General features: G+C 50.8%; 2 protein-coding genes across 14 annotated transcripts; one reads left to right on the top strand and one right to left on the bottom strand.

Moving 5' to 3' along the window:
- Positions 1-3323: 3323 nt before the first annotated feature.
- On the top strand, positions 3324-6813 carry Tufm (Tu translation elongation factor, mitochondrial). The gene is made up of 10 exons (XM_021166898.3): positions 3324-3481; positions 3595-3789; positions 4264-4430; positions 4660-4764; positions 4847-5011; positions 5130-5262; positions 5343-5447; positions 5559-5710; positions 5799-5918; positions 6341-6813. Exons 1-10 carry the CDS (start codon positions 3439-3441, stop codon positions 6512-6514), a joined length of 1359 nt encoding a protein of 452 aa, XP_021022557.1. The 5' UTR covers positions 3324-3438; the 3' UTR covers positions 6515-6813.
- Positions 6814-7803: 990 nt separating this feature from the next.
- Atxn2l (ataxin 2 like) lies at positions 7804-19747 on the bottom strand. 13 transcript variants are annotated; one of them, XM_021168830.3, is made up of 24 exons: positions 19053-19593; positions 17570-17606; positions 17404-17460; positions 17251-17322; positions 16871-17021; positions 16257-16381; positions 15196-15287; positions 14160-14360; positions 13548-13723; positions 13309-13416; positions 12500-12709; positions 12352-12423; positions 11872-11942; positions 11414-11709; positions 11244-11313; positions 10657-10803; positions 10496-10568; positions 10215-10405; positions 9839-9968; positions 9625-9746; positions 9236-9448; positions 8836-9079; positions 8527-8686; positions 7807-8293 (listed from the first exon to the last, which is right to left on the bottom strand). In XM_021168830.3, exons 1-23 carry the CDS (start codon positions 19343-19345, stop codon positions 8532-8534), a joined length of 3306 nt encoding a protein of 1101 aa, XP_021024489.1. In that variant the 5' UTR covers positions 19346-19593; the 3' UTR covers positions 7807-8293; positions 8527-8531. The 13 variants fall into 13 exon arrangements, with proteins under 13 accessions (XP_085697461.1, XP_021024489.1, XP_021024495.1 ...); XM_021168836.3 differs by having other exon boundaries at positions 8527-8563; positions 8890-9079; positions 19053-19591; XM_085841327.1 differs by having other exon boundaries at positions 7807-8686.
- Positions 19748-20438: the final 691 nt, after the last annotated feature.

The raw sequence follows: 20438 nt of genomic DNA, 5'->3' as shown, positions 1-20438 counted from the left end.
ACCCAGGTGTCTACCACAGGGCTAAATAATAAATTGTTTGGGGTGGGGGATGGAAGGCCATTCCATTTCAAGATCATCTTCCGAAAATGTTAATGATTCTGCACACACACATAAAACCTTCTGTTATTTTTTCAAAACAGGGTTTCTCTGAGTAGCCCTGGTTGTCCCGGAACTTGCTCTGTAGACCAGGCCAGCCTTGAACTCAGGGATTTGCTTGCCTCTGCTTCCCAAGTTCTGGGACTAAAAGCTTTCACCAGCCTGGCTCACAAAAACCTTTTTAAAAGTTTTAGTTTGGGCTGGAGAGATGGCTCAGAGATTAAGAGCACTGTCTGCTCTTCTTCCAGAGGTCATGAGTTCAATTCCCAGCAACCACATGGTGGCTCGCAACCATCTGTAATGAGGACTAGTGCCCTCTCCTGGCTTGCAGGCATAAATGCAGGCAGAACACTGTGTACTTAATAAATAAATCTTTAAAAAAAAAAGTTTTAGTTTATTCATTTATTTACTTACATATGTATGTGTGTGTGTGTGTGCACACGCACGCGCACATACAATGATGCTCATGTGAAAATCAGAACAACTGTTTTTTTTTTCTGATTTTTGGTTCTCTCCATCCAACCACGTGGGCCTCAGGAATTGAACCCAGGTCATCAGGCTTGGTGGAATCATCTTTACTCACTGAGACATCTCACCAGGCCCTCACCTTTTCATTGGCTTTCTTGAGGCAGGATTTCCTGCATCCCATATCAGTCTCAAATTTCCTATATAACAGAGGGTGGCATTGAACTTTCCACCTTCTTTCCCCCCCACCCCCCCTTGAGGCAGGCTGTCTCCGTGTAGCCCTGGCTGTCCTGGAACTCACTCTGTAGACCAGGCTGGCCTCGAACTCAGAAATCCGCCTGCCTCTGCTTCCCAAGTGCTGGGATTAAAGGTGTGCGCCACCACTGCACCACTACTTTCCACCTTCTTGTTCCTGTCTGTCAAGTGTGCTCCTGCCCGTAAGTGCTATGCCAAGTGCTGGGACTTCAGCCATCGGCTGACTAAACCAGCTCAGTCAGTCAACAGGTTCTCCACGGAAGGAGTGAGGATTAAAAAGAAAACAGACAATTATACAACACTGTAACATGACTCCAGTCAGTGCTGAGGCTGAAGCAGTGGTTAAGAGCACTGACTGCTCTTCCGAAGGTCCTGAGTTCAAATCCCAGTAACCACATGGTGGCTCACAACCATCTGTAATGGGATCCAATGCACTTTTCTGGTGTGTCTGAAGACAGCTACGGTGTACTCATATAAATAAAAATAAATAAATAAAAAAAAAAACAAGAGGTAGAGGATGACCTTGAACCTTGATCCACTCCCTGAGTGCTAGGATTCCAAGGGTGCCCCCCACACTGAGTTCAAACCTAGTCCTGGAAGTGTCTAGCCTCTGTACAATCTTATCTAGGACTAGTGTCTTCAACCTCTGAGACTTACCTACTGATGAATAAACTCACCTCTTCATAGTTCTCTCTGAAGCCTGGCTGGCTGGTTCAACTTAACAGATCTGGCTCAGACTCCTCATCAAGCTGACTGATTCACTCTGGCTTTTCTCAGTTTCTCCTGAATTGTTCTGCTTGGCCTCAAACTAACTCTGGCAATTTGTTCTGGACTTCTGGCTCCTTCTCATTCTCTGGCTCCTTCTGTCTTCACTGTGTCTAGCTTGGTCTCTTTCTGCAACCTGCTCCTGGTAAAACTGCCTCATTTCTTCTCTCCCTTTTCTTTCTGTGCTCTCTTAAATAGCTTCCCTTTCCTCCCTCTTTCTTTCTTTCTTTCTTTCTTTCTTTCTTTTCTTCCTTCCTTTCTTTTTTTTTTGTTTTTGTTTTTTGTTTTTTTCGAGACAGGGTTTCTCTGTGTAGCCCTGGCTGTCCTGAAACTCACTTTGTAGACCAGGCTGGCCTCGAACTCAGAAATCCGCCTGCCTCTGCCTCCTGAGTGCTGGGATTAAAGGCGTGCACCACCACGCCTGGCACCTGCTGCAGTGTCTTAAGTGCTGGGATCACAAGTGTGTACCTGTATCTCCCTCCACTTGATTTTTAGAAGAGATGTGATGTAGCTTGCTTGTGCCTACACATCTCTCTAGGGATGGAATGAGGGAATCTACAGCATTTGGAAAAGATACTGTCAATTAAGCTGATAGGGTAAATTTCAGAAAGAAAGTCAGAGTTAAGAAGTGTCTATTGGGCTGGTGAGATGGCTCAGTGGGTAAGAGCACCCGACTGCTCTTTCGAAGGTCTGAGGTTCAAATCCCAGCAACCACATGGTGGCTCACAACCATCCGTAACGAGATCTGGCGCCCTCTTCTGGAGTGTCTGAAGACAGCTGCAGTGTACTTACATATAATAAAAATAAATAAATCTTTAAAAAAAAAAAAAAAAGAAGTGTCTATTATTTGTGAGAGTTGAAGAAGCTGTGCGAAAAGATGAATGTGACAGTTAAAAGTCATTACTATACTTACACTTATTCATTAGGGGGCTGGAGAGATGGCTCAGTGGTTTAGAGCACTGACTGCTCTCCCAAAGGTCCTGAGTTCAAATCCCAGCAACCACATGGTGGCTCACAACCATCCGTAATGAGATCTGATGCCCTCTTCTGGTGTGTATGAAGACAGCTACAGTGTACTTACATATAATAAATAAATAAATAAATCTTAAAAAAAAAAACCAAAACACTTATTCATTAGGGAACAAACATTTGCTGGGTAAGAAAAACAAAAACAAAAACAAACTTTAATCCCACTGAGACAGGAGATTTCTCTAGAGCCAGCCTGGTCTACATAGGCCAGCCAAGGAGACCCTGTCTCGGAAGGAAGTGGGGAGGAAGGAAGAAAAAGGAAAGAAAACTGCTTGTCAAGCGTCCAAAGGACTATTGGGGGAGGAGGGTTTGACTTCGAAATGTTAGAAAGCACAGGATCCCTGCAAGACATATGGGGGCAGTTATTTAATGGCCAAGGACTGGAACTCCCGGGACTCCATCCCTGACTCTAGTTAATTTTGCCTCTTACAGGCTGGAAGATCTTCCCTCTGGACCGAACCCAGGCGGAGCTAAAGCCTGTCACAAACTAACCCAAGCCCGCTGCCCTGGAAACCACAACACCCACAAGCCTTCGGGGGCGCTCGTGCATTGTGGGGCGCTCCGCATTTTCCTCCTAAAGCGGCCCCCTCAGCTGAACTGTGGAAATTCCCCATCGTCCCCCGCGAGACACCAGAAACCGCCTCTTCCGCTCTATGACCGGATATCAGTGGCCGTGGCCATAGAAACTGTCTGCTAGAGGCTCCCAAACTCGCTGTCCGGACCCTCATTTCCGCCGGAAGTGATCTGCAGTTCCAAGTGCCCGTCCTTCCCTGCACGCGCGGGCTCCGGGTGCCCAGTTCCCGGTCCCGGTCACCGAGTACTACCACAATGGCGGCAGCCACTCTACTGCGAGCGACGCCCCGCTTCAGCGGTGAGGGGGCGGGTTGGACGCAGGCAGTCTGGAGTCGCGACAGCCCGGAGTCGCGAGGGGCGCGGAGGGTAGCTGGGTTCGGATCCCTGACTCCCAAGTGCCTTTCCCCGCAGGTCTCTGCGCCAGCCCGACCCCATTTCTGCAAGGTCGGCTGCGGCCGCTGAAGGCTCCCGCAACGCCCTTCTTGTGTCGCGGCCTAGCTGTGGAGGCCAAGAAGACTTACGTACGCGACAAGCCCCATGTGAACGTGGGTACCATCGGGCATGTGGACCATGGCAAGACCACCCTGACTGCGGCCATCACGAAAAGTGAGTAGGGTTGGGTTGGGGGCGTCGGGCAATGCCCTGTCAGCTGGAAGGGTCAGAACTAGAGCGTAGGGTGGGTGTCTTGTAGTCCGCTGAACTTTAGCATGGCGCCAAGAGACACTTGGGGCGAGGGCTGGTGGGAAGATGCAGGAGACAGGTTTCCCTGTACAGGAAGAGCTCTGTGAGGCATAAAACGAAAACTGTGAATGGTTTCCATCCAGCGTGGAGTGGTCTGTAAAGAGATGCTGTCAGCGAAGAATTGGAAGCGTCTGTGATGAACACACCGTAGGAAATTCTGTCTCTCACTGTCTTCCAAAGTTATCTTTCCTAGAATTAGATTTGAGATTTCCTAGAATTGAGATTTTACAGAGATTTATCTTTCCAGATTGTTTCTGTATGAGAGGTTCAGGCGTGTGCCCCTAGCCTTGTCTGTAGCTCTGACCCTGAGTTGAGAGGTGTGTTCTCTTCCTCCTGTAGTTCTAGCCGAGGGAGGTGGAGCTAAGTTCAAGAAGTACGAGGAGATAGACAATGCTCCAGAGGAGCGAGCTCGGGGCATCACCATCAATGCAGCCCATGTGGAGTATAGCACTGCTGCCCGACACTATGCCCACACAGACTGTCCTGGTCATGCAGATTATGTTAAGGTGAGGGTTGCTGGGGACAGCCAGCACCTGCTTCTGGTCAGTGGAGGTGTGAGGGGCGGAGGTTATAAAATAGTGGCGGCGTTTGAATATAAGAACAAGGATTTGTGGCCATGGCTGTGGGTGGTGAGGACATGGCAGAGAGATGGGGATCTTCACAGCTATCTCTTGTTAGAGGATGCATGTTGAAGAGGTCCCTGAACTAAGCTGACCTTCTTCCTCTTCCACCCAGAATATGATCACAGGCACTGCCCCTCTGGATGGCTGCATCCTGGTGGTGGCAGCTAATGATGGCCCCATGCCCCAGACCCGAGAGCACTTACTGCTAGCTAAACAGGTACTGGGGTCTGAGTGGGATGGACATCAGTGAGGCGTCCGATGGCTCAGGAGAGTTGCTCAGTCTCTTGTCTTGCCTGCAGATTGGGGTGGAACATGTGGTGGTGTATGTGAACAAGGCAGACGCTGTCCAGGACTCAGAGATGGTGGAGTTAGTCGAGCTGGAGATCCGGGAGCTGCTCACCGAGTTTGGCTATAAAGGAGAGGAAACCCCAGTCATCGTAGGCTCGGCTCTCTGTGCCCTTGAGGTGAGCACAGCACGGGCTCCTGTTGGTAGAGGACGGGGTAGAGCTTTGCTCTGTACCTGGAAACTTAGCATCCTGTGATAGGAACAGAAGTTTCAGGGTCTTGTCATGTCTCCAACAGCAACGTGACCCTGAGCTAGGCGTGAAGTCAGTGCAGAAGCTCCTGGACGCTGTGGACACCTACATCCCAGTGCCCGCCCGGGACCTGGACAAGCCCTTCCTGCTCCCTGTAGAGTCAGTCTACTCTATTCCTGGTGAGGCCCGTGCTCACTTACACTCCTCATAGGGGCCATCTGACCCTGGGTGACCGATAACCTATCCTGTTTCTTTCCAGGCCGGGGCACAGTGGTGACAGGTACATTAGAGCGTGGCATTTTGAAGAAAGGAGATGAGTGTGAGTTGCTGGGACATAACAAGAACATCCGCACTGTGGTGACAGGTATGAGAAGATTTCAGATCCAAGGACGTGGTCAGAATGGTCCCTTCCCATGTAGCTCTTATACCTTCATTCTGCCTCAGACCCTCTTCTCTCCTGTCTTCTTCCTCGTAGGCATTGAGATGTTCCACAAGAGCCTGGAGAGGGCTGAGGCAGGGGATAACCTGGGTGCTCTGGTCCGAGGCTTAAAGCGCGAAGATTTGAGGCGTGGCTTGGTCATGGTCAAGCCAGGCTCCATCCAGCCCCACCAGAAGGTGGAGGCCCAGGTGAGGGCTCCAGGACTGAGTCATGTCCCTTGCTTAGAAGCAGGACTTGTAGCTTAGCCATTCCATCCTTACTGCTTCTCTCCTCTAGGTTTATATCCTCAGCAAGGAGGAAGGTGGCCGCCACAAACCCTTTGTATCTCATTTCATGCCCGTCATGTTCTCCCTGACCTGGGACATGGCCTGTCGAGTCATCTTGCCTCCAGGGAAGGTATGTTGAGGCTGGGGGGGATATAAAAGGAATAGAACTGGGCTGTGGTGGCCCATGACTTTAATCTTAGCAGCTGGGAGGCAGAGGCATGTGAATCTCTTGAGTTCAAGGCTGGTATAGTTAGTATACAGAGCTAGTTCCAGGGCAGTTAGGGGTACACAGCGAAATCCTGTCTCAAACAGATGTGTTTTAGATTCATGAAACATGAAGGGCTCAGGAAAATCCTGTTGACTAAAACCAAATTCCCGATTATGGTCCCTTTACTTTTTCCATGCTGTTTGCATGTGCCTAGCAGCTAGATGAAACTTGCCAGATTCTTCAACCTGTTGCGTTTTCCCACGATTTTGATTCCCCATGGGTGTCAGCGGTTGAAGGTACACAGTGGAGGTATCCTGATTGCCTTGTGCTTCTCCTCCTTTTAGGAACTTGCCATGCCTGGAGAGGACTTGAAGCTTAGTCTAATCTTGCGGCAGCCCATGATCTTAGAGAAAGGCCAACGTTTCACCTTGAGGGATGGCAATAAGACCATTGGCACTGGCCTTGTCACTGATGTACCAGCCATGACTGAGGAGGACAAGAACATCAAGTGGAGCTGAGTCTGGACTTCTGCTCAGGTTGTTGAGCTTCAGGCTGCCCTGGTCAGCGTTCCCACTGCGGACACAGGCTGCCCTGGTCAGCATTCCCACTGTGGACACAGGCTGCCCTGGTCAGCGTTCCCACTGTGGACACAGGCTGCCCTGGTCAGCATTCCCACTGCGGACACAGGCTGCCCTGGTCAGCATTCCCACTGTGGACACAGGCTGCATCCAGGCAGAGTACACCTCTGGACATTTCTCCTGCTCACAACGAGTGGCTTGTCAGGAGAGGGAGGCAAATAAAACTGCCCCATGGATAACTCGCCAGTCTTGTGCCTTCTGTGTGGATGTGGAGGAGCATTGGATTTGAGTACTGCAAAGCCATCTGAGTTTCCCTAGCGTTACATCCATTTCTGGCATACAGGGCAGACAAGCTCAGGCTCAAAACCATTGTCAGTTCTTAGACAACTTGAGAAAAAGTACCCAATTCAGTGAGCTTTGTGTGACTTTACAGCAAAATACAACTGTTGTGTTCCCACATTGGGAACAAGTTCAGTTATCATTTGGAGCCACCACGGGCTCAGCTCAGGTGCTAATCGTTTCTTTTGCTCTTCTGTGTCCACTAGGTTAATGGCTGGCTTTTGTGTTAAGTACAAACGTAACCTTAGCAGACTTGTATCACTTGTATTGTGTGCTTGGTCAACACTGCTTCCAAGCAAAGACTTTTGAGTTTATCTCAGTGGTAGAACATTTGCCTAGCTTCCTGGGCTCAATTCCTGGTACCAAATACACAACAACCAATCCCCACCAAAAAAAAACCCCAAACCATAGCTAGCTAGGCATTGTGGCCTGTAAGAAGCTGATAGGACATATGGGAAAACCACGGAATCATCTAGGGCAATTACTGATGTCATAAAAATTTTGAGGTACCTACCCAAAAATGACAAACTCGAATCTTCCCATGAGTGTTTAAGGACAGGAATGGCGGCTAGCAGTACTCTCCACATACTGAACACCTCATGGCTTTCCAGCTTCCCTGTGCCATCTGTCCTGAGGGCAGTTTAGAGTATCAACCTTACTTTGTCCCTTTCTCTCACCCAAGACTGTCATGCCCAAATTCTGGGGGCTTTTCTCTGCCCTCAACACAGCACATGTTCTCTGTATTATGGCCCAAAGGTCCTGCAGCCCACTAAGGACTACCCAAGTCCTTGGCAGGCTCAGATTACAAAACTCCAAACTACCTCCTATGGAAGGGGAAAATTACTTTTAAGAATCAAACTCATAGGCAGGTTAAGTTAGTTTAAAATTTTATTTTTTTATTTTATTTTTTTTTAATTTTTTTATGTAATAAAAAGTAAAAGTCCTTGAGGCATCTGTCTGTCGGTCTCACACAGAACACTCAAGTTAATGGAGAAGAACAGGGGGCCCAAGTCTGAGGTTATAAATAATAGAAAATAAAAGATCTTCCGTCTCCAGGGGGCGGGGGGGGGGGATAGATGAGAGGATGGGAGGACAAGACTGGGTGGGACCCAGCTGGGGCAGAGCAGGAACCTCCCCCACCCCTGTTGGACCCCAGCCCGGCCCACTTGAAGGACCCCTCCCATTCAAGGTGCTTGGCAGGAATTCCCCAACTCCCCAAGGGAAAGGGGTTGGGGGCGGGGCTAGGACTGGTCCCAGCTGCTGGGGGGAAGAGACATAGATCACTCTTCCCTCCACTCATGGAGGTCTCAGGTCGCGGCCAGGACAATCTTCAGTTCCCCGGGGGGTGGAAGGGGAGCTGCTGGGAGGGATGAGATTGAACTGGTTGGAGGGGAAAGAGAGAGAGCAGGAGCATTAGAACCCGAGCAGCTGTCCCTCTGTCAATGCGTCCAGGGGGTGAGGGGTGTGGGGAGGAGCGGCCTCCTCGAGGAGTCTCAGGGGACTGTCAGAAGCACAGGTCAATCGCTGTTTCCCAGTAGGCCAGAGCCCTTACTCAGTTGCCCAGCTCAGCCCCCCACGCCCCAGTCTGGCCCTGTCTGCTGCGCTGACCTTACCTCGGCTAAGTCAGGAGACAGTCGGGGTCACTGAGAGCTGGGGAGGCAGTGGGGAGGGGGGCTGCTGGATCACAACTGAGCGAGGACGGAGGGAAGCAAAGGACAGAGCCAGGAGCAAGCCCCTGGCGGCGGCGACTGTGGCTTCTGCCCACCCTACATACTTCACAGACAGGTGTGGGTCGGCGGGCGCCCTCTGGGACAGCCCTGCCTCCAAGACCCCTCATTCCCCACCCAGAACCCGTGCATCCTGCCCCACCTGCAGCCCCTCAGCTCTTCCATGCCAAATTCCCCCAGCTAACGAGAACTCACGAATCCTGTCATCGGCTCCTCCTGGAAATCCAGGCGCCTGGCCAGGCTGCTCACCTTGGGGGTGTCCGATGTAGGGGTAGGGTGAGGGTGTGGAAGCTGAGAGTGCAGGCACCCCACTCGGGGGCACCGCGCCTTGGGGGGGCCCCCCATGGCCCTGGGGGGGGTGCAGCAGCATCACCTGGGGCGGGTGGGGAGCCCCAGGGTGTGGGGGCGGGGCTGCTGTGACTCCAGTTTGGACATGGGCCTGTAGAAGAGAATTAGTTTCAGTGCCCAGCTGGACGAGGGGTTCTGAGATCCCTTATCAAAGCAGCACTGCAAAGTGGAACAGGTACAACTACCGACAACAGCTCAGCTCATTCTCTGGCAAAGACACAGAAACAGTAAACCCCTGGGTTCCTACCTGGGTAACATGGGCCATGTTGGTGAAGCCGTGGGGCAGCTGCTGGTGGGGATGGATGGCATACACAGCAGCTGGCTGGGGGAAGCTGCTTTGAGGGGACTGGGCAGAAGGTCCCGGTGGTAGAGAAGGTGGCGTGCCTGTTAGGGCCCCTGGATGGTACAGATTCTGCTGTGGCTGTCCACTGCCCAGGTGAGGGGCCTGCCCCGCCTGGTGCTGCCAGAGTAGAAGTGAGGTATGAGTGCCACCCATTCTGCTATGCAGACAAACCACAAGCTCACTCATGCCACTTCTCTACTGGGGAATGACCCAGCTCTTTTCAAGCCCTCTTCCAGCCACACATTCCTGGATCAACCACCCAGACCTCCCAACCAAACCCCACATTCAGGCACCTGAACGGGACTGGGGGCCGCATGCTGGGATTGTGGCTGGCTCCCAGTAGGTGTGGTGGCCGGCTGCGGCTGGTGGCCATGGAGCTGCGTGGCATGGTGTGGATAGGATTGGTGAACAGTGGCTGCAGCAGGAAAGAAGGGAGACCGAGTGCTGAGCACACCAAATGGATAGCGATACATACATCCTGGTGACAAAGTGGGCACCACAACTCACCATAGAGGGCTTGGGGGGTAGGCTGCTCTGCAGCAGGGTACTGAGGAGTGGAGGACGACACGATGGCCTGGGGATGGCTTCCCGATGTCAACATTCGTGGATTACTTTGAAGCATAGGGGCGAACACCGGCTGAAGAAACAAAACAAAATGCTAAGCAGACCTGCTTGGAACGTCCTGTCAGCTTCCATGTGCATAGGAGCATGAGCCTCAGTAGTGGTTTTAAAGACCGTAACCACCTTAATTCAGAGGGAAAACCCGAGAGCAAAGGTTCAATGTCCTGTTACAGGAATTCAAGTGGATACTGCCAACCCCACAGCCACCACTACTCAGAATGACCCTACTTCCCCCTCAGGCTGGATCTCAGGTGTTCGCTACCTGTGAAGGGTAGTGTGCCATGGGCTGCATCATGGCAGGCTGGCCTGGGAACTGCTGTGGGTTGTAGGGGATGTAGGAGGAATAGGGTGTGGCAGCCACCAGGGGTGGGCCAGCAGCAGCAGCAGCAGCCTGCATCATTGGAGGGGCTGAGGCTGGTTGGTGTTGGTCAGAGCGCTGAGGAGGAAGTGAGCCTGTGGGTGGAGAGTAAACAGTACAAAGCTCAAGCGGCGTTAGCCAAAAGGTGCTAGGCAGTCCCAGCTCTTCTTCCCAACCCTGCTCACCTTTTGCACCCCGGTACTTGCCCTGCTGCCCAGGCACGGAATTGGATACAGGATATGGATACATCTGAGGCGCCTAAGAAAGATCTGGGGCTCAGCAGGTGCTCAGAACAGCCTGAGCTGGACAATCAGCACTTTGCTTGGGCTCACTTTGTCTCTCCTACCTGTACAGCTGGTCCCATGTGGATCTGAGGTATATATGAGATGTACTGGGGACTGTAGAGCCCACTCTGGCCTGCTGTCAGCACCGGTATAGAAGGTGTTGAATGAGTACGGGGCCCTGGTGAAGTTGGAGTACTGGTAGATTTGTTCTGTAAGAGACAAGAGGAGATATTTCTGTAATCCCACTTCAGCCTTTTAAAATCCACCTGGGTCAAATATATCCTACACTTTTCCCTAAGTGCTTTATAGCAAATCACAAGATGGACATTCACAAACTAAGTGGTTGTGTGAAATCTCGAAGCCCATGAGTACATCAGTTAAAGCCATGTCAGCTGATTCCTTGGAGCTCACAGTCCTAACCCTCACACACCCAACACACCAAATAGTAAGACCCAAAATAACTTGTCAGAATCAATAAGCAGCCTTCATCACTCCCAAAGCAGTCCAACTGCTCCCGCCCAGACTGACAGTGCCATCTCACACTATGGGACAGCCCGCTCTCCTGACAGTCAGGTGCTCTCCTGGAGTACCTGCCGCTCTACTGTCCCCTCAAGACCACCCACAGCTACAGGAAATAGTCCCAGCTTACCACGGACAGCAGGGGCTTTGTTGGATTGAACTCCTTGGCATTGGGGTTCAAAGTAGACTTCTTTACTTGTCTGTAAAAGAATGGAAACCAGCTGAGTCATGCCCTTCCCCAGCTGGTAAGTAAGGTAAGCACCAAAGATCTTCATACCACCCACCGCCAGCACTACTCACTCAGTAACAGGGCCCTCCTCTTTGTCATCCCCCTTGATGAGGCCCACTGGAGGACTGCCGGTTTGGCTGGGACAAGGTGCTGGGAGCTGCTCTGGCCCCTCAGTCCCTCCTACTCCTGCCAGGGGCACTTTGTCTTCCTTATCCAATATGGATTCTGTCTTAGAGGAGACTGGGGATCCCATAGGATCTGAAGTCAATAGACCATCCACCTCTTTCTCCTTTCCTTTGGCCTCTTCTTTCAAGATCCGGGAAGGAAATGGATCCAGGCCTGTCTCAGGGGAGCTACTAGGTTGAAGCTGGGAGGAGAAATAATTCACATATTACAGTGTGCACTCCAGACCCGGGCTTTTACCTCCTCCATTCACTCTTGCTGAACTCATCGCCCTCATTCACTTTGCCTGTGCCTTACACATCCCACAGCCCGCTTAAATCCCAGCTCCTTTCCATGCTTCACTCACCTTAAACTGGGCCCCAAATTTCCTCAGTTCTTCCAACTGAAATCGTTTTTGTTCATTCTGAAGGCCAGGGACTGAGAAAAAACAGTGAAATGAGAAAATACACGTTTTTTCCTCTGAAGAGTCATACAGGGCTAGTTAGTAATCCAGAATAAGAAACCAAAGAATGAGCTGTTAAGAATCTTAAAAGATAAACGAGGGCTGAAGAGATGGCTTAGCAGTTAAGAGCACTGACTGCTCTTCCAGAGGTCCTGAGTTCAAATCCCAGCAACCATATGGTGGCTCACAACCATCTGTAATGGGATCCAATGCCCTCTTCAAGTGTGTCTGAAGAGCGTGACAGTTGTATTCATATACATAAAATAAATCTTAAACAAACAAACAAAAAGATAAATGAAATCCAAGGGCAGATGGACACTACACTGCTTCTAAAGGGAAACGCTCCCTCGAGTAAATGGGACTACAGAGTAAAGTTGCTCTCACCTTTCCCAGCTATGCGGGCCAGTTCTTGGGCTTCCAAACTCCTACTGGGCTCCTTGGTTGGGAGTTCTTTTACTGAAGAAAAAGAGACAATTAGATCCTGCTCTCAAGTCATACCCACAGTTCTCCAGCATTTACAACCGGTTCTCACCATCTGTAGGGGCCAGGGAGAGTTTTGGAGATGCCGGGGAAATAGAGCCTGCACCAGGATCCACAACTGATGATGTCACAGGGATGGAGGCAGAGGATGCCACTGCCGAACCAATGGGAGGCTCAGGACAGGAAGCTGAGACTGGGGCAGGGGCAGCAGACTTGGGAGACCGTGGAGGGTACATCCGGCCCACTGGAAGAAAAGGGAGAGCTACACGATGGTTATTGCTGGCCAGGAAGTAGTGCATATAGGGGGGAAACCCATAGAAAATTTACAAGCTTTTTTTCACCCAGAGGCACAATTTCCTGTGTTAAGCCCAGGGCAGGTAAGTAACACAAAGGCAACGGTTTCACTGGGTAGTACAAAAAGACTGGAAGTGGTATAACTTCTCCTGTTCTAAAATGCTGGTTAGAAAAAAAGTCTCAACAAAACACCTGATAACCAGCTACAACCCATGAACTGACATGTTAGAACCAAAGAAAACTAAAGAGTTCTTTCTCAAAAAGATTAAATTAAATCCAGCTGAATGTCTTTAACCCCAGCACTTAGGAGGCAGAGGTAGCTGTATCTCTAAGTTCGAGGCTAGTCAGACTGGCCTACAGAGTTCCAGGACAGCCAGGGCTACACAGAGAAACTCTGACTTGAAAAAGACAAAGACAAAAACAAAAACTGCAACGATAAAACCCAAGACCCTGCCTGACACCAAGCATCTACAAACTACGGCCCAGCATTCCAACAACTTGACTCAGTTACCCCCGCCGACCTCCACAAACTACCCAAGTCTGCAGCCAGCCTCACGGAAGCCCTACCTGCAGATGTTGGGGGAACAGAAGCTTCTCCAGGCCGACTGCTGGGTGAAGATAAGGTCTTGGCACCTCTCAGAGGCCGCTGTGCCTTGGGGGACATGCGGGAAGGACCTGGTTTTTTAATGTGAAGAAAAAGAAATGTCTGCTCATCACCAGAACACAATACTTCATCTTGCTAACCACTTAAAATCCCATTAATCACCCTTCCCACTTTCTTCTACCACAAGTATTTGTTAACCTACCTCCATTGATACCACGTGCCTCAGACCCAGGGCCAGGACTGCTGTTGTCAAGATGGTGAGGGCCACGAGGTGGCAAAGAGCTAAGGCCAGGGCGCCCTCCTCGAGAACTGCTGCATCGAACTCCTCCCCGGGGACCTTCCCGAACTCGCTGAGGCAGAGGGATATACTTCCCCTCCCTGGGGAAAGACTTAAGTAAGGACAGGAGACTCCCAAATCCACACATTTTAACAACATCAACTCCCACACCCAACTCCAGTGTTATCACACTTGACAATTTAATGTAGCTATGGGTTATGGCATTATTCTCCACCCACACCCAAGAGGCCAAGAGTATCAGTTTTACCATTCTTCACCTTTCAGAAAGGCCAAGGGGACACTTGAGATGCTGAGCATACACAACTTCATTTTGTGATGGATGAAACAGCACACACAAATACATTTTAAAAACCCAATAAGCTCTACTGTTGCTGCAAATTACCAACTTTCTAGGGTTCAGTCTAAACCTCAAAACTGGGATAACCTACACTCAGTAAGATGGTGAAGTTTAACAATCAACTTTGTATAAAAGCTCTTGGCCCAGGCCAAGATCCCACTGTAACCCACAATGGTTACCTGGATACCAAGCTGGGGCTCTCCCGCCCAGACCCCTGCCGCTGAACCGCGCTGTGCTTCTCCTCCTCTGTTCTCCCATCGTCATTTTCCATAGCAATCCGTAGGCGGTACTGGGGACTAGACTCAATCTCTCGAGCCAGCTGGGCCGCTCGGAGCTCCCGTTGCCGAAACTCTTCAGAGTTGTCCTTCTCTAAGGGAACCCTGAGAGCACCCACATAGATCACCATTCCAGTGCGGGGGACAATGGAACAACACACTGCTGTAACTAAAATCACTACTTCAAACCTGTGGCATTCCAGCTAATACTTCAGGGTTTTTGGTTTTTTTACTAAAAAACAAAACATTAAAGGATGAACCCAAGGCCTTACAAATGTCAAACAAGTGCTTCACTACTGAATTTATCCCCAATTCAGTCAGTATATATTCAAGACAGCTGACAAATCCTAGGCAAAGCACCAGGGTATGTTCTGATTCTGATTCTTTGTGGGCCCAGATTAGGTCAGGCTGGCCAGCAGCAAGCACACCCCCACCCAGCTTGTTTTCGCTTTTCCGGCAGGAGAATTACAAGGTTGACCATCACACTCATCTTTTTTGTTGTTTGTTTTTTGGTTTTTTGAGACAGGATTTCTCTGTGTAGTCCTGGCTGTCCTGGAACTCACTCTGCACACCAGGCTGGCCTCGAACTCAGAAATCCGCCTGCCTCTGCCTCCCAAGTGCTGGGATTAAAGGCGTGCGCCACCTCGCCTGGCCACACTCATCTTTTTAAAGGGTTGTTAAGGACAGAGCTCAGGTCCTGATGCTCACATAGCATGCACTTGACAACTGAGCCACATTCCCAGATTAACAAAAGTTGTTTCTATTCACAAGAAAGCAACTCAATAGGCAAATCAGGAGGGTTGACTACTTACAAACCAAGAAAAACACTAGGCAACAACTGTTTCATCCAGAGATCTACCTTACTAAATAGTAAGCTCCCACACAAGCCCTACACACCAGCCACCCAACTTCACCACCCTCAAACTTCCAAAACGCTTACGTGTAAGAAGATAGACTGCTGTCATAGGTGGTCTTCACTCCATAGTTCTCCTCATTAAATTTGAACATCTCATTGGGATCCCATCCATTAGACTAAGAGAACACAAAGTATATTTAAAACTCAGCAAGAAAAGGAAAAAATAGCCTGCCATTTCCTCTCCACCATGTTAAAAACTTCAACTCCTGTATAAACTATACACACTGACATGCATTCAGTGACAAGATTTGTTTATGAGAAATGATCCTCCTGTTTCCACATTCTAAACTCTGCAATTACAGGTGCTATCATGGCTCTCTATATACATGAGTTGGCTTAAAACAAACAAACAAACAAACAAAAAAACCAATAAAAATAAAAAACCCTCAAGGGGGCTGGAGAGATGGCTCAGCGATTAAGGCACTGACTGCTCTTCTGAAGGTCCTGAGTTCAAATCCTAGCAACCACATGGTAGCTCACAACCATCCGTAATAAGCACAGATGTCCTCTTCTGTTGTGTCTGAAAATAGCTACAGTGTACTTACACATAATAAGTCAAAAAAACAAAACAACAACAACAAAAAAAAAACACCCTCAAAAAACCCACAACCTCTTTTTTTCTTTATATTTTGTGGCTCTGTTCCTGTGGTATAATAGGTATGTGAAAGTCTGAAGACGACCTGTGCGAATCTGTTCTTTTTCACCACTTGGCTTGGTGGCAAGCACCTTTACCTGACCCACCCAATTCATTGAAGAAACAGAATGAAGAAGCATTTCTCTCCTCTGCTTTTCTTTAAAGACTTTTTGTTATGTAGCCCAGATTGTCCAGGACTTCACAATTCTTCTGCCACAACTTCCCCAAGGCTGGATTTAGAGGTATGGGTTATACTATGCCCACCTTATACTTTTTACTACAATTACAAGTACTGCCATGGTTTTCAATGCAGCGGATGGGAAATGGACCAAGAACAGACCTCAAAACAAAAATGAACAAACATACCCCAACAGAAAATAATGAATGTCCACATCAACAACCCATGTTGACCACAACTCAGCCCGCCTGTTCTCAGGAAGGGAGAACATACCATATCGGATTCCAGATCATAGTCGTCACTGTTGCTGTCACCGCCCTCCCAACGTTGAAGCACCTTCTCTTTGTGTTCTCCATTCACCTTAGAGTTCATGGCAATGGCTGAGTCAGTGAACTTATCTGTTGGCAGAGGGGAGCGACAGAGTCAGGTGATGGGCCCACTTCTCATCCTTACTCCCCAGCCCATGCAGTTTAACAAAATGAAATGAACAAACACCAGATGTAGTTTTATGGGAGCAGGTAGAGCTATTGAAACAGGTCTATCTAGATGGGGTGGTGAATGCTGGTAATGCGAGCACTCAGAAGCAGAGGCAATTTGATCTCTGCCAGTCTAAGGAGGCTAGCCAAATATACAAAGACCCTTCCTCAACAGAAAAACAAAGCCCCAATCTAATCTAAAAGCTAAAGTTAAAAACATGAAAACAGGAGTACCTACACCGCTAGACACATTCACTGGACTCTATTAGGCATCAAGCTATGTGTTCAAGAAGAACGCAAAGTCATCTCTACTGAAAAAAAAAAGTACTAAAAAAAAAAAAATCAAGTCAACGTGTTCAGCCTGTGGGCTAGCTCTCGTCAGTTTCTTGACACAACAGTACAGAACAATACCTTTAGTAGCATAATTGAAGTCAACATTTCGGAAGTGGACAAGCAGAACATCGCTTGGTTTAAACACCATGGTGTCCACAATGTCTTCCCGGCGAGGCCCACCTGCTGGCTCAGATACTTTCCGATGCACCGCGTCAACTGCCAGTTCAAACTACAAAAGCCCCATTCCAACATGCCAGGGTCAGTATCAGAGGGAGAAGATGGATTCTCTCTTAAAGCTTTCTAGTCTTTCAACGTCAAATTCCCATGTCACTCTGTATTTCCCAATGTCAACCAGAGAACTTAGCAAAGGCCTCAAAACTGTCCGCTGTCACCCAACACACACCCTCAATTTCACTCTCCTTCACAGCTTCAGAAACTCCTAATTTGAGTACACTGACCTTTGAGCTCAGAGTCTTGAAAATGCCCTCGTAAGTGGTGCCATTTTTCACCTTTACGTCACAAGTAGAACCCTAGCAAGGTGAACGATTAAGTCATTTTAAGAAACTGAAACAGCATATTCCTCAGACACCCAGGTTAAAGCTGTTACTTACCACTACAGCTGTCAGGAAATGCAGCATCCTGGAATTGTTATAGACACCTTCAAACACCTGTCACACGAGAAAAAAGTAAAGGGCAGCAGGTGAATACTCTCTTCCCAGATTGTCCCATACTGTCTGTCTTCTGAGTGTCTTTACAGGATGAAAAGAAGGCACTCACGGGTGACTGTGGGGGTCCCTTTCCCGTGGTCTGTCCCCTGTTAAAAAAAAAAGAGAGAAACAGTTTTAATTAGCAGTGAACCCTAGAACAATGTACCAGGTCAACTTGCTGATTTAGGCTAGACTGATTAACAAGCAATTAAATCAGCAAGACTTTTCAAGTTCTCACATTAAAGAAAAAATTAGGCATTGATTGCTAAAACATTTTCTCCGAATTCAAGATTTTAAAAAAGTCAACAAAAAAATTCAATAAACAATAGCTGTCAAATGTTCCTAACAGTCAGTGCAATACAACCTGACTTCCTCTAAGGGACAGACAGTCCTTCACTCTTCCGATAAACCACTGCTGTAGTATTAAACCAACAGCACACTTCAGCTGTGAAGGTGAAAGCCCGGGCATCCCAAATGCAGCACCACTGAGCTTAGACACATTACCTCCCAAAGGAAAAAAAGCTTTCAGGAGCCTTGGATTCCAAATCCCAGGAGGGGTATATTCTCCACACCCCACCCTTTCGCCCTCATTATTTTCATTCAGCCTGTTACCCACTCTGAAGGGATCCCTAAACGCCAGGTAACACAGCTCCTCGACGGCTGAGGTAACCGGCAGTTGAGGAGGGCGAGGAGGGGGCCGTTGGCGGGGCTGGGGGACCGCGCAGCCGCAAAAACCATCCACCGGGATGCCTCGCCCGGTCTGCGCCTGCGCACTACAGCCCATCGCGCTTCACCCGCTCTAGAACAGAAGCCACTGCGCCTGCGTCCAGTGCCTCTTTCTATCGCATTGACACACCGAGAAAAACCGAGGGCACCCACTCCCCGACACCAGACGCCCCTAAACCCCCCAAACAACCCCTCCTTCCTCCGCCTCTGCTCTACGTGTTACCGGGGCAAGCCAATGCCCGAGTCATAAGACAGCATCCGCGCGCACGTACGGCCGGGGAGCGCGCGCGCAGGAGCTTTCCAGCCCGCAGTCTTCCCAGTAGCCGCTGCTTCCGCGCCCCCGCCCACCCCGTCCCCCTCTCACTGGCTACACCGGGAAGAGGAGGGAACAATCCGCTCCCAAGTCCCTCCCTCCCCATTGGCCAAACTGTGGGCCGCGCGCCCCCCCTCCATTGGCTACAGCCGGGGACCCCTTCATGCAGCTGACTCCCCATTGGCTGAAGCCGGGGACCGCGAGATCCTTCGTGGTAATGGAGCTGGGGACCCCATCACCTCCTCAACCCCCCCAACACCCTTTGCCGACGGAGCTGGCGGGATGCGCCCCGCCTCCCCTCAGGGCCCAGACCCCCAAGAGGTGACTAGGCCCAGAGAGCCGAGCACTGCCCCCAGGCTCCTGGAGACCGCCCGGAGAGCTTTCTCTCCGACCTGTTGGCACGAGGGTCCACCCCCTCCTTCACGGGGTCCTGGGCCCCCAAGAGCCCCCTCAACAGCGCCAAGCCGGGGCGCTGCCTCCCGGGCTCTCCCCAGCCAGGAAGCCCCGTCCTCACCTGACGCTGCCGATAGCCACTGCCCCTGGCCTTTCTTGATGCTGCGGCGGCGCTGGCGCCGCTAAGATGCTTTCGGCCCCGCGGCGGAGTCCGCTGCCGGCAGCGGCTGCAGGCCCCAGGCACGGAGAGACCGCTGCGGGAGGCCCCGGGGGAGCCGCGGTGGCGGGCAGCGGTCCCGGGAGGCCGCCGTTGGGAGGGCTGGTCCCGCCGGGAGGCCGGCGAGCCACGGCCTGTTGCGTGGGGGGCGGCTGCTGGGGTTGGGAGGTCTGTTGTGGCGGCTGAGGCTTCAACATGATGGCAGCGTCCGGAAGAGAAATAAGAGGGAAGGGAAAGAGGGCCTGGGGCCGGGCCCCTGCTGGAGAGCGCGGGAAGCGAGAGAGATCGCCAAGCAGGGGACCCGCCGTTGGCGGGCGGGGGGAGCCCCGCGGTGTCAGGGGTGGATCGAGAAGACGGCGGCGGGAGGAAGCGCCGCGAGGCGGAAGGGGAGGGGGGAATCTCGCGGGCCGGTGGACAGCGAGAGGGCGCGAGCCGGCCTGGCGCGCGTGCGCGTCGCTGGAGAAGGAGAGGGAGGAGCGCGGGCGGAAGCGCCGGCGGGGGAGGGGCGCGGGGAGCGCCGCCAGGCGGTTAGTTCCGGAACGGAGGAGAGGCTCCAGCCGTGGCTCCGACCGGCCTAGCCCCTGGGGCGGAAGAGGAGCCGCGCAGGCGCTTAGAGCACCTCTTGGTTCTGAGCCACCTTAAATGCTGGCGGCCGCGGTTGCTTCACAACGAGGGTAGGCGGGGCCAAAGCCGGGAAGGGGAAGTGCCGGCGGACCCGCCCCTCCTACGCCGCCAGCGTAACGTCAGAAAGTCTCCGCGGTGGTGTGAGGTGTCACGTCGTAGCGCGAGGTTCTTCCGCCACTGGGTGACCAGTGGGCGGAGTCTCGGGGGCAAAAGAAAAAAAAAAATCCCTAGGACTGGAAAAACCTAGTACAGGTAACTTAAAGCAGGTGGGTTTTTAAAGGTGCTGTTCTCCATCTTACCTGCTTTAAAATATTAATGAGCGTTAGAATGGCTATTCTGAGCATATGTGCATCCCAACAAATGTGCCCAATTCTAAGTTGAAATTCAGTGATTTTTTCTGGGATAGCGAACCCCTGAACAGTAGCAATACAAGCCGTCTGAAAGCCAGACTGACTAAGAGTATATTACAGAATTCAGCCCAGGCTGCATAGCAAGACACGGTTAGAAAACGGTGGTTCAGTGCTTGCCTATTAAGGCAGCCCTCATTCAAAATTAGGGCAGCTGTGGTGCTTCAAAACTTTAATTCCAGCACTAGGAAGGAAAGGTAGGAGGATCAAAAGTTTGAGGCTATCCTGGATTGTATAATAAATTCCAGGTCAGCTGCGC

The sequence above is a fragment of the Mus caroli genome, unplaced genomic scaffold (assembly GCF_978045245.1).
Source record: "Mus caroli unplaced genomic scaffold, Mus_caroli_1 scaffold_8, whole genome shotgun sequence".
In the NCBI taxonomy this organism is placed as follows: domain Eukaryota; kingdom Metazoa; phylum Chordata; class Mammalia; order Rodentia; family Muridae; genus Mus; species Mus caroli.
The sequence above is the reverse complement of the archived record's forward strand: the minus strand, read 5'-3'. Positions and strand labels throughout refer to the sequence as shown.

Excerpts from the sequence above, each read along its gene's own strand:
- Tufm (XM_021166898.3), top strand. The coding sequence starts at position 3,439 with ATGGCGGCAGCCACTCTACTGCGAGCGACGCCCCGCTTCAGCG. Across the intron at positions 4,765-4,846 it reads ACTTACTGCTAGCTAAACAG|ATTGGGGTGGAACATGTGGT; the intron begins GTACTGGGGTCT and ends TCTTGCCTGCAG. Across the intron at positions 5,448-5,558 it reads CATCCGCACTGTGGTGACAG|GCATTGAGATGTTCCACAAG; the intron begins GTATGAGAAGAT and ends TCTTCCTCGTAG.
- Atxn2l (XM_085841327.1), bottom strand. The coding sequence starts at position 19,345 with ATGTTGAAGCCTCAGCCGCCACAACAGACCTCCCAACCCCAGCAGCCG. Across the intron at positions 17,323-17,403 it reads ATTTCCTGACAGCTGTAGTG|GGTTCTACTTGTGACGTAAA; the intron begins GTAAGTAACAGC and ends TCACCTTGCTAG. Across the intron at positions 12,424-12,499 it reads CTCCCTGGCCCCTACAGATG|TAAAAGAACTCCCAACCAAG; the intron begins GTGAGAACCGGT and ends CTTTTTCTTCAG.